The sequence below is a fragment of the Sphaeramia orbicularis genome, chromosome 16 (assembly GCF_902148855.1).
Source record: "Sphaeramia orbicularis chromosome 16, fSphaOr1.1, whole genome shotgun sequence".
NCBI classification, from domain to species: domain Eukaryota; kingdom Metazoa; phylum Chordata; class Actinopteri; order Kurtiformes; family Apogonidae; genus Sphaeramia; species Sphaeramia orbicularis.
The window spans coordinates 19,447,049-19,460,895 of NC_043972.1; the positions used below are offsets into that span (position 1 = coordinate 19,447,049).

At 35.5% G+C, this 13,847-nt stretch overlaps 1 protein-coding gene across 1 annotated transcript in view; it reads right to left on the bottom strand.

The window, feature by feature from the left end:
• Positions 1-13,847, bottom strand: part of gabbr1a (gamma-aminobutyric acid (GABA) B receptor, 1a) — a 213,993-nt gene that overhangs the window by 146,662 nt on the left and 53,484 nt on the right. Inside the window, exon 6 of the mRNA XM_030157135.1 lies at positions 12,398-12,415. Coding sequence (XP_030012995.1) covers positions 12,398-12,415 — 18 coding nt within the window. The remainder of the gene's footprint in view (positions 1-12,397; positions 12,416-13,847) is intronic.

Below are 13,847 nucleotides of genomic sequence, written 5' to 3' on the forward strand. Positions count from 1 at the left end.
CAGGTCCTCATAAAGTCTAAAATCCAATAATTTAACTTTCAAAGCTCAAAATGTCTTGAATATGATTTTTAGCCAAGTCTTACTCGACTCCTGTGCAATATTGTCAGTCTGTTTTCATGTTCATTAAGGAGGAAAGTCAATTTAAATTTGACTTTAGGGCATGTATACTCAGATCATTTCTATGTAAGCAGCTGTAAAAAGACATAGAACTAAGAATTAGGAGACATTTTTATTTTACTTTATTTATTTGTATTATTTATTTTATTTTATTAGAGGAGATCTGAGATTTCTCAGTGTAAGGTGGAGGGAAGCCTTGAGAATGGATGAGACTGTGAGGATATTACTTTTATAATTGCCTTATATTTTCATTCATTCTTTTCGTTTTTTGGGGGGGAAATGTCCATTGATACATATTGAAGCTACAAAATCCAGTCAATATGGAACTAATAAGCACTAACGCTAAATTTACAGATTGGTTAGATGTTATCAGAGTACTTTCTTGTTATTGATTATTCTAACATGGAATCTCCTTTCTCCGAAACAACACATAATTCTAAAACTAATGAGTGGAAATTGGCTCTATTAAGGTTACTTTAATGTAATATGGTAAAGTGTGATCTGGCTTGATATCAACAAATGTAGTGCCTGGTTGAAAGAAACAAAACACTAAAATTAGACCAACATAGACTCACATAGGAAATGCAAACATATATACAGACCATCAGTATCAGTCTGTAAGATATAATTTAACTCATGGCCGTGGCTGATATTTGTAATATTAAAATTGTTTCATAAATTAGAATGATTTCATTTGTACTCATTGTGCTCAAATGAAGATTTATTTGTTTCTGTGACACAAATTGCTGGAGAAATAACAACAAAAATAAACAAACAGGAAGTTATTATATCAGCCAAATTGTCATTTTATATCAGTATTGGCCCAGAAGTCTGAATCGGTGCATCCCTAATAGTGCACTGTAAATGGCAAAGACACTTTTGTGCCAGTACTCTAAATAAGGTATAAAATTCCATAAAATGGTCTTAAATAGACTTAATGTTGAACTTGCAATGAAAAAGCAATATACTCCATTTAGTCACACTAATACTCACTTTATATTCTTTCCTTTCATGTGTCTGTATGTTAATAAAATCTAAATCCTTGGAAATTAGTGTGTACTTTTTTCCTCCATCTATATTTATCTGCATTAGCTTTAAATATTTTATGTATCCATTGAACAGATTCAGTGTGTTTCACGTAGTTATATGTGTTTTTTTTATGCTGCAGTGTGGTAACCACGTCAGATGTAATATTTCTTTAAATATTAGTAATACCTGTGCTATGTAAGTACTGCATAATTAAAACCTTGACTCTTAATTATCAGCAGAGTAAAAGCTGTTTTCTGTAAAGTTAGGAGATAATTAAAATATTCACAGCAACTAATAGTAATTTTAACAGTACATTTTTCAGTACTTGTTTTGTTATTGCATCTAGGATATAAAGTTATTCTTTTGACATATTTGATAGTTTTATATTGTAGTTATTGTGTACTTGTATTATGTAGATATGAGATTACACTATTATAAATTACATTTTTAGGTGTCATATTTTGGATACAGAACAATTCTTGTATTAAGTGAAGTGATAAGCTTACAGTTATTTTTTAATCTTGTAATCTGGACATCACAGGTTCAATATTTTGTTCTGTCAAGATAAGAAAGCTTGTTTTCTCGTAAGAACTTAACTTCTCTTCATCTATCTTATCTATTATCTTGAGAAAACAAGCTTGTAATGTCGAGATAACAAATACTTCACTTGTTATTGGGAGTAAAGATCGTTTCCCGATTTTACCCGTAACGTTTCTCAGAGATCAGAGGACCATGGCGGCGTGCATAGAAGGCATCGTAACAACCGTAGCAAATGATACAATAAGCTGAAAATGTCAGATCAAGGAGCACCGATCATCGATCAACACATCAGTCTTTAGTTCAGTCAAGGTCTAAACACCGGCAGAAATCGAAATGTGTCCTGCTGGTGGAGATAACATTCACGTCGGCCCTTGGCAATTATATTGTGATCTTGAGAGAAAATGTCCTTTTCTCATGAAAAGCGCTCTTGTTAAGTTAAGAAAGTGGCCTTTTATTTTCTGGAGAACTAGAATTTAGTTTATGGTAAGGTATGGTTTTCACAATATGAGGAATTTGTCCTGGTATGTCTGTGCAAACAATGAGGAAGATGGAAAAATACTGAGTAGATACAATAAATATACACAATAATAAACAAGTACTATCAGTCGTATGGACTTGGACACGACAAAAACACAGAGTGAAACTAAGACTGAAATATAAAGAGTAGAGAAGTAAAGGAAGCAGAATTTACACTGGACAGTACTGGAGGATATAAACAAAATGTCAGATTTATATATCTTGAGATAAACTAGAAAAGATGTTTTGTCTTAATTTAAAGGAATCATATTTTTGCTAAACCCACTTTTATTAGTCTTTGGTTCATTTATTTGTGTATTTGGACCCTAATAGTTCAAAAAGTTTGAATGTGAACCCTCCAGGTGCTGCAAAGCTATCTTTATATTCATTTTGGCAAAAATCAAGTGGATTTCTACAACCTGTTTTAATTCCTTCTTAATTTGTTACGTCTATAACTAGTTACATCACGACATTTGCACATATAAGGTCAAGACTTCCGATGAACATCTCTCCGAGTATGACATAATTGTTTGTCAGCAGCAGCGGTTGTAGTCCATACTGAAAATATGTCCAAACTTCGAGCTGAATACCTCAAATGTTCAGTTGTTGGTTGTATTAACGAACATAAGTGGCTAAATGGGAGAGAGCACAGTCAACAACCAGGAGGGGGTGGGCCGTGAAATGGCTCATTTGCATTTAAAGGGCCAACGCTCAAAACGACCTTCCTGGTGTCATTACTCAGAAATATTGTTGAAGATGGACCTGTGGAGTTGAATTAATGAAGAACTCAGACCCAAGCATAGCATTTACAGTTTATGTAGACCACAGGAAAATGTTTTAACATGCATAATTCCATTTAAAAAAAGAAAATGATTAACTCTTGATCTCTACATATTCAATCCCTGCTATTCTGGATTTATAAATGGTCTTTTAAAAAATCATTACGATAACACAGATTGAGCAGTAAATTAATCACATGGAACAGGTAGCAAATCCATTTTTTAATTATGGGCTGAAATTACGCAGCATTGGTATGACTTCGATAATATTACAACACATTCAGTCAAACTCTAACATGGATTTATTCTGCGGCGTTGGTCTGAAAGCTGCTTTAGCTTGTTAGGTCCTGATTGCTGCTGATTTGTCTGTGCTCGCTGTGTATCCATGCTGCTGGTATAATGTCAGACAAACAGAGAAAATACCCTACAGAACTGGAAAGTGCAGAATTGGACCTCCACACAAAATAAGCATATTACTGTACAGACACACTGGGTGAAAGCAGACACAGACAGGAACAGGGTATTAACCTTTCTCCCGCTGAGGAGGCAGTAAGTGGGTGGTGATGGCACATGGAGAGGAGCCGAGCCAGAAGGAGGTCAGTACTGAGACAGTAGATGGAAATTTCTATTTAAGGAAACCCTGTTCTCTGCTGCTTTGTTAATTATGTGTTTGTCAAGTCTGTCTGTGACATTTTCAAAGTTTTTATCAGCAACTTAGAGGCTTACTTGTGTAAGACGCATTGGGAAGGCATATCCAGTGTGCAAAAATATATGTTTAAACCCAATTTGGGATAAAGTGTGTGTGCAGCAGTCTGCTTATGTGGATATTCTGCATCATATCTTGTGGTAATATTCTAGGGGAAGGATGCAAAAACTTAATTGAGATGCATTTATTTCCTAAAAAGAACAATAATCTTGTAATTGTGTACGGACAGATCAGCAAATATTGGCATTTATGACTGACGCCGCCTCTTATTTATCTGTTGTGTTACTATATATTCTACATATTCACACTCACAGCTCATCACATTTCGACCTCAAGTTAATCTGATACATATCCAGACAATGCGATGGCCACAGATTCAGCATAAAAACACAGAAGATTGTACATAAACATGACATGCAAATATAAAACAGCCATAAGCATAAAGTCACACTGAAATTGACCAAAACAATTAAGAATATAGACGAGGGGTGTCAAACTTAATTTAGTTCAGGGGTCACATACAGCTCAAGCTGGCTGGACCACTACCATAATAAGTGTGAAAAAGTAAAATCACATTATGAACATGTTTACAACTACAAACTATCCTTTATAAAATGTGAAAAACATGAACAGCTATGTTGTTCTTGTTTCTGCATTGTTGTATACATCTCTCCTATTATGTTGCTTCTATTTTAGTGTTTTTATTTACATCTTGTATCCTGCTGTTGTGCCCTTTATTTGTTTGTCAAAGCACTTTGTAAACTTTGTTTTAAAAGGTGCTATATAAATAAAGTTATTATTATTATTATTATTGTTATTATTATTATTATTATTATTATTATTATTATTATTATTATTACTATGAACAAACTAAAGTTTCTTGAGAAAAATAAGATTTTAACAATATTATGCCTCACACATGTGCATTACAACTTACAGATCACAGAGTTTCCACAAATGCACAAAACATGTAGTAACAGGAGTAATAGTGTTAAAATTACACTTACTTCTCTTCAGACATTTCAGGTTGTTCATATCTGTTCAGGTTGTTCACATTTTTTTTGTTAGAGGAGAGTGTAAATGTTAACATTTTCATGTAATTTTGCTTTTTTACACTAAAACAAACAGAAAAAAATTGAAGTTGTCATTATTTAGAGATTATTATGATAGTATTTTACTGGTCTGAGCTGCTTGAGGTTGAATTAATCTGTATGTGGCCCTGGAAATTTAATGATTTTGACACCCTTGATTGTTAACATCTTCAGTGTACATTTTTCATTTCACGAATTCATTCCATGGGCTGGTTTTGGCCCACGGGTCGTATGTTTGATAGCCCTGATATAGACGATGTCAACAGCCCTTACACCTAAAAGAAACTCCATTTTTCTGACAAGTAGACAAACAAAACTTATATGACCAGACTTCTACTTCAATAAACCTTTTTGACCTATCTAAATATTTTACAGCATAATTATTTGTTATTGCAGTATCCTCCTCCAGAGTAAACTGACCTTCAATAAACCTTCTACAATAAAATCATCTATATCCACAGAACCTGAACCCTGGTCGCCTGTGTAAGTCCACAAACTTCAGTTTTTCCGGCGTAACCACCTCAACCCCTTCCAAATGAGGTTTTTTCTACTTGGCAATGTCACCTATAGCACAAATTGGCAATTTCCAACATCTAAGGGTTTACCTGGACTTTTACCTGTTATGCTGCATGACAAAAATTGATGTTATAGAGGTGCTCCAGGGTAATGAAAACTATAACCAAGGGCTCGTGAGTAAGCAGCAGAATGTGACGACTCAGGAGTGAGAACACGCTCTTAAATCGATGTTAATTAAAGAATTACAAACAGCACTGTATTATTTTTTTTACAGATACTGTGCTTCCTCAGCACAAAATTGAAAAATAACCTCATAAAAACAGAAAAATAACATCAGCTCTTGACAAAATTGTTACTTTGATTACTGGCCTTGGCCAAGAATTTCACAATATCAAGCAATATTTATCCAGTAATAACGTAAAATAGGGGTTTGCTTAAAATCACAGGAGAGAAAAACATTATTTTTCTTCTTTGGGAATGAGAACACTTCAAATTCTAAATTTAATGACATTAAGTCAATCATAAGTGACTGTTTTCCCAGCTAGAAATAAGCACTCCTTGCTTAAATGTGTACTTAATGTTACAGTGGCAAGATTTTGATTCCAGCTATAAAAAAAAAGAGATAAAAAAACAAAAACATTTTAAAGTCAAGCCATGCAAAAGTTGTTTATCCCATTCATATAATTTTTCATAATAAGCATTCAGCATATTGTAATTCATGTGGTGTTAGTGGAAACCAGACTTTCATACATCTAGATCAGTGGTTCTTAACCTTGTTGGAGGTACTGAACCCCACCAGTTTCATATGCGCATTCACACATTTTAACACACACCCATCACCTAATTTCCATCAGGCTACAATAATAATGAATATTTACTGCAAATCAGTGTGACTTCTGCTGTTGTCGAGTGTGTGTCTTGACCTCCGCCGAACCCCTGAGACTGACTCACCGAACCCCTAGGGTTCGATCGAACCCAGGTTAAGAACCACTGATCTAGATTATAGTGGGACATAGTTAAATCACATCGTTTCAGAGAGTTTGTGTTGTTGTTGGCTGCCTTAAAAACAATGATTGATTGACAGGTGGGAGGGGCTAAGAACAAAGAGGGGGAACAGCTCTGCTAAGTGATCATATCTGAGTTGAAGAGGTATTTTGACAAAACGTGCAGCTGGCTTTAACTTTTACGAACCTTTCCACTGGTCTGGATGATGTAACAATGCTCTTGAATCTCTCCATAGTTTGTCAAAGCCTGTGTCTAACTATTTTCTGTAAATGTGTTGATTTTTCCTTCCTGTTTTTGGAACATGACAAAATTCCAAAAAATCCACATATATACATGCACAAAATTATTTGTGATTATTTATTTTTACATTGCAGTTATTTGCTCCGACACTAACTTTTTAATGATATTTTCTCTTTTTTTTCCCCAAGTTTTTCAGATTATCACTCATGTTTTTTATGTGCAAATTGAAAATGTGAATAGATACACCTGGAAATACAACTATTAATCATAGTATAGACAACTTTTTTACTCGTATTTTTAAAAAAAAACGGTAGTGGCAAGGCTCAGATGTGTTTTTAATAATTTTCAGATAACAGTGCTTCTCTACAGCATAGACTATAAACATATATAGATATAAATCATGGTGTAGATACACTAGTCCGTATCTGCTGGAATAAAGGCGGCCATTTCATTCGCAAGATTGTCATTTTCCTTCTGTGTAGGTTCTCATTTGCCCAGGTTTTTGTTCTTCTTGGTAGTTCTTGGTAGAAGAAGAACTAGCAAGAAGTCATTTTCCTTCCCTCTGCTTTGCACAGACAGTTTTGAAAGTCCTCCTCACTCCATGAAAGTTCAACAATCTCCAAGCAGCAACTTACACACTGACAAAGTATTTGACAATGACATTAGGGCTGACCCAGAGGCTTCTTTTAGGGCTCCAAAGCTTCACCACAGCTTTGCACAGTTGAACTCATGTCCATAACTTGATGAATAAATTAGACCATCTCCAATGCCCACTCAGGACCCAAACTCACCAAACAGTTGGGAGGTTAAACATGGGCATCTGCAGGTGAACCCAATCTGAATGCATTTGATGTCTGACACCATGACTTTACAGCAACAGCAGCAAAACACTTTACACAAAGTTGTGCGAGTTAAAGAACACTTTTAGTGCTGACAGACTCTAAAGACTTAAAGACTCACTGTTAAAAGACTTAAAGACCTCTGCTGTCCTAGTGACAGTAGTACTAATGACCCATGATGAAGAGTAGTGAGCCTTGGGTTGCTGGGCTAAAGACGACTCCCATCGACAGAGAAAGGTTGTGTGTGATGGGATGTACCACTTCTGATTTCACTTTAAAGCTAGCGTGATAAAGATTGTTTAGCGTTGACCTCTACGTGGTTACCTTAATGCTCACTTCTGCTCTAAATGACACACCTTTTTATGTTAACACTTTATTTTGCGGGATTTTGTTATTTTAATACCATGGCATACTTTTTACACACATGTTCAACCAAAACTTTTGTCTTACCACCATTTTGTCACGGTGTCCTGCACTCAAGGCAGATTTGATACAATTAAAGGGACGTTATGAAGTATTTCTACCTTAAAATTGTTGTTAGTGTTTAAAAGATTTATGAAGTTAAGATTACAATGCCAATTTATTGTATTGTAAAGATATTAATTGAATACTAGCACATTGACTCATGGGGATCTATGGGTTCTAGATGTGGCTTTTTTTATGCTGTTGTGTATTTGTGCATGCTGTACCACATTTGTCCAGCAGTGACCACCAAAGTGTTCTGGCCATAGCAACATAATTGTAAGGCTATTGTATTCCAAAATTACTAATATCTTCCAAAATATTGGTCCTATAAACTTGTCGTTTTCGCTAGTCTCTTCCTTGACCAAAAATACATAAGTATGCCAAACTGCAGCAGTCAGCTTTTTCTGTATTTTGTTTGAATCCCCAGACACACACACCAGCACAAAGAGGCCACTTGGCTTTTATAATTTGGATATTTACACCAATAGACCGAGGGATTTATGCAATCACAAGAGGAAAGAGTGAGTCGCTCTGCAGGTGAAGAAAACTAACACCACGGGGGCTTTGACCAAAGTGTCAGAAAGTGACCAGATTGGATGAGAACCACGAAGAAACAACTTTTAGAACCAAAGAAAGTGACAAAGTGATTAAAGCTTAAATGACTGTGGTTTGATGCTGAAATCACAATGTTTCTTCTACCCAGGTGAGTTTGATTATGAGGTTTATGAGAGTATAAAGTTAATATGTGAATTTGTTATCTTTGCAAAGTTGGCTGTTTGTTGAATCACACTTCAGATTAAATAGTGACAGATCTGACCTTGTTTGGACGATTCCAAACAGATCTTTAGTGCAGCTACTGACAACACAAACCATACAGAAAACAGTAGTGATTTGTGGTTTTACTGTGGCTGTTTATTGTTTAAAAACAGAGCTAAGCTAACAGAGCTATAATGTAAACTATCAGCTGATGCAGCACGTGGAGATATAAGACACTGTTATTTTGACCGACTGTCAAACAAAGCATCTATGAGTTTTAGTTTGAAGAGGAAAACTTGATGATACCATGATACAGATGTGTGGAAACAATGAGCTTTACACTTTATTCAGTGGGTGATGCAGCTGCGGGTATACTGCATTGATTTACTGGTGGCTTTGGTAGTCCTAAGTGTGTTTTGTTACTAGACTTCCCCCTTTTGTTGAGAGTTTGGAATATCAATACTACACATAACCCCTTGAAAGAAGCACAAATGAGCAAACGACAATGGACAGTGCCAGATACACCTATCATTGGTATCCGTCTGGCTATGTAAGCCTACCCTCTTTTCTTTGGGAGATGTTGGCAGTAAGTAATAAAGTGTGTCTACGGCAAATGAACAAATAATCAGTCTTTGTGGAAACAGGAGTATTTTTCATTCTTACAGACCTCTGATGATTTATGTTCAATACGCTATCGAGTTGTGAGCTTTCCAAGAATTGTAACATGAGTATGATTCAATATCTGGCCAACTCCTAATGTGGTGACATAACTGTGCAAGAGGCTGAGCCCTCCTGCAGCATTAACTAATGTATTCATCGTTGCTGCCAGGGTTCAGATAAATGGTCTGACTGGTGCACGTTTTGACCCTTTTTTTTTCCCAGGGAAGGCTGACTAAGCACATTAGTTCATTTCTAGCAATGACCTGCTGTAAACTCGCACAAGTTCCACACACTGGCAGTATCAGTAAACCTCCTGTCTTCTTCTTCTTCTTCTGCTGCTGGTAACAGTGCACGATGTACCGCTGGACTGCACAGATTAATCTCTGCTTATTAACACTCAGCTTTTCGAAGAATCCCTCTTCATTATGAGCAGGTGCGCGGCAAAATAATTAGCAAAAACAAATACAAACACAGAATTCCCATTAAAATTACAATTAACCAAAGACATGGAGGGCTTGGAGGAGTTAAGTTATGAGAAATGCAACCACCCTAATGATGCTCATAAGCAAATTAAATAGCCTTAATCTTCTTTCTCAGTGCATGGCTTCATAAGAGAAGGATTAGCTGAATACTCAAGGGTAAAAAAATAATGTTCCTCATGCAGCAGACCACTGAGCAAATTGTGTTTTTAATGATCAATATGCATATTCATTTTTTTAACTCTGGATTCTTCACATACTGACATTCTTGAGAACAGAAACATTTCATTTTCCTGAGCTTTTTAATGATTTTAACATCATCATCATCAACCCTCTGGTACATGTACAACCCTGTCAGCACTCCCACTTCCCTGGTGTTTACCCATATTTTACTCTTCTGCCGTTTTCTTCCCACTCAAATGTTTTCCTGTAAATCTCCCACATTTTTAATCTTTAAAAAAAATGTTTTAAATGTTTGACAGTAGCAGTCATTCTGTCCAACTGCACCCACCGTTAAAAGAAGAAGAAGAAGAGCAGAGTGTAGGATAATTTAAGGCTTTAATTGCAGCCATGAATTTATAGATCCCATCAGAGTTATGGGCAGAATGAATGGCCCAGCTATACGGTTGAGTTTATGAATAAAATTAAAATGATTCTCTTGAGTAGAGGTCGACCAGTAGTGGATTTTAAAGGACGATGTAATAACGATTGATTGGAAAAGGTAAAAGCTGACAATATCTAGATGAGGTAAACAAACACACCCACATTTTTCTGTACATCCAGCTGCGATGTGTGTGGCAGCTATATTTTCCTGTAAGAGTTTTATAAAGAATCAATAGTGTTTTCACACAAGCATGACTCTTAAGCATCTCAGAAAATCAGATTTGGACTTAGGGTAAATCATAAAAAAATCAACACAGTGTGCAGACTCCGCAAGTTAATGTGGAGTAAAACCGAACACTTTAGTGCAGACAGACGCGTAAGTATGACTAAAAATGGACAGAAATGAACTGGCCAAGCAATTTAGTGTTAATAACAGTAAATATACAAACTCATAAGGCAGGGGCAGATCTACAAGGCAGTTGGCCCCCTTTCTGTAGAGTCTTACCCTCCAGCTGCTCCCCTAAAGTTTGCAAAAACCAACTTTCCCAATGTCCATGAGCCCCACAGAACATTGAAACAAGCTGTAAATTGACCAAAAGTGACTGAAAAAGTGTTTGATTCTTCTACTCTACTACATCAGAGCTGTGTATGAACACTGGAATAGTGAGTTGATACAGGGTACTACATGAGAATAAATAGCCTTAAAACATTTTTGTTACAGATGCCCCCCCCCCCCCACACCCACCTAGTTTAAGGGCATTTGAGCTGGATTTTTTAACCAAAACCCCAAAGCGTGAAATATTTTTCAGATAATACATAAGTGGATTGTTTTTTTTTTTTTTTTAATTTTTGCAGTCTAAGAACACAAAACCTAAATAAAACCTACAATACACAATGAAACATGTCTTATAGCAAACAAAAGCATTTTCCCTGCGCATGATCAGTTCATGGTCTGAAAAGAATAACATGTCTAGGCACATTAATAAACAGTTTTGCAAATCATATGAATTATGAGTTATATGAATTAAACATGATTTCATCTGACTTTTTTTTTAAGCTTCTCTATTTTGTTTCCCCATAACACCTGAAAAATTCGTACAGTAGAACTAAACACCAAGAAACTACAACCCCCCCAACAATCACTGTAAAATACTGTTACTACGCTGATAAAAAAAAAAAAAAGGCCATTTAAAACTAACATTAAAACATTATCTGACTAGAAAAGTCTTGACAGGGCTGTTATTTAATCTCTACAATCCTTCTGAAAAGTAGATCCTATGCCAAATGGAGATCAATTACAATATAAGATTGTGGTTTAGATGACTTATCAGCCGATATACTGTTTACTATTGCCCATAAAGTTGGAATAACTTTGGTTTCAGACCCATTCCCCTTTTATTCCTATTTATATACGTCTGTAATCAGCTTTGATCACATGTAATGATTACATACTGAGTCCCAGCTACACTTTATCTCTCATGGATAAATCACATTGTCACGATCATTTCATGGGAAAAGGTAAAAAAAAAATGTATTCCAACTTTATGGGCAAAAGTGTGTACATCATCCCCATTCTTCAAACATTTCAACTCTGAAAACACATCATACAAATCTGATACTGACTCAAACTTAAACTGTAAATTTATGAAACGAACACTCGACTGAGAAATAAATACTTGGTCAATTCAGGCCACTGTTTCCATTGTCTCAAAGACCACTGCTGCCCCTCTGTGGTGAGATGATATACTGCAACTTTAGCACAGCCTCCACACACCATATGGTCACCATATTTGGTGTATTTTTAATCTGGGTTTATTTTTGTGGTTTGGATCCTTTAAATTGGATATCTTAATGCCACCACATGCAGTGATATTTTAGACAGTTTAGACAAGACACTTTTTTTCTGACCAACTTCACACACAAACACCTTCTGAGTTGTTGCACAGTAATACAAATGACATCTTCAACACTCATAAGTGACCACATACTGTCCACTGGATCACACAAAGTACAGTTAAATAGGTTTTTTATGATGTGAAAATGTGAAAGTTCTTACCTGTGTAGTTCCTGTCATCTGTAGCAAGTAAATAAGAAAAGAAGAGAACAGGTGATTAAAATACACATACAGTCCAAAACAGAAAAGATAACAGAGCTAAAACCACATTTTACCATTGCATTTCTTTTATTTTGCTGTTAACATTTCAACTCTCCTGCCCTTGTGTGAGTGAGTTCACGAAGGGCAAAAATGTACATGTCAAAGTGATTCCATTATATTCCCCGGACGTTGTTGTCCCGGGCGATGTCCGAGCTGGTATGACTCTTTCATTTATTGTAACGCTCATTCTGAGGTATAGGCGTATAGCAAAGGGCCTTGCCCAAGGGTCCTCCTGGGCCAAACACACGGCTTGTGATGGAGAACATTTAGAAGTTGTTCACCGGGAGGGAAATGATTCAGATACGTTAGCACAGAAAGACTTATGGATTCGTGATAATTAGGCTATCACTCAGGTTTTACAATTTTGAAGAAAAATTAGTGATGAAAGTCATATGCAGCTTTCAGTACCAGTTTAAGGGTATTTGAGCCTGATTTTTTAACAACTAAAAGCCCAAAGAGTGAAATGTTTTTTTAGATGATACTTAAGTGGATTTTTTTTTACAAATTTTTTTCCGTCTATAAGAACACAAAGCCTAAATAAAACCTACAATAAACACTGAAACAGGAACTATAGCAAAAAAAAGTAAAGCTTTGTATGTAGTAAGCGTTACTTTCCCCCACATGATCAGTTCATGTCTGAAAAGAATAAGATGTCTTTGCACATTAATAAACAACAGTTTTATAAATCATATTTAATGTTGCGCAAATATGAATATGCATTATGCATGATTTCTTTCTTCTGACTTTTTTCAGCTTTTAAATTTTGTTTCCCCATAATACCTGAAAAATTCGTACAGTAAAACTAAGGCAGTTCCTCAAAATAAGTATAAAACTAATTAGTAAAACAGAACTGAAATCAAAACTCAAACTGGGATATTAAATAAAAATAAAAACCCATGAAAATCATTCATCCTCATAAAGTCCCTCCATTTCATGTGTTGGTGATTTAATGGAATCTTCATTGTCATATTATAATAAAGAAGATTTACAGTATGTTTGCTATCAGAACAGTGCAACATATCTCTGCTTTTGTTCAAATAGTTTACTATCCAAGTCTGTAAAAGCAACAAGTACAAACATATTTTATAAATATAATTAAGTATAAGACTGGACAAAACCCAGTGAAGCAAAATTATGGAACAGAATCAAATTTTACAATCAAATATATAATAGTTAAATATTAACAGAATTTATTAATTTATTTTTCTGTACAGACTCTGACTGCCCCCTGCTGAAATGTATCTGCTCATGTTTGGTGCAGTCAACTTTCACATGTATCCTCTTTCCCTCCAGCAGGTGGCAGCAATAAACCACTGTACACACCCTGTTTAGCGCTGCTTTTACACAGAGG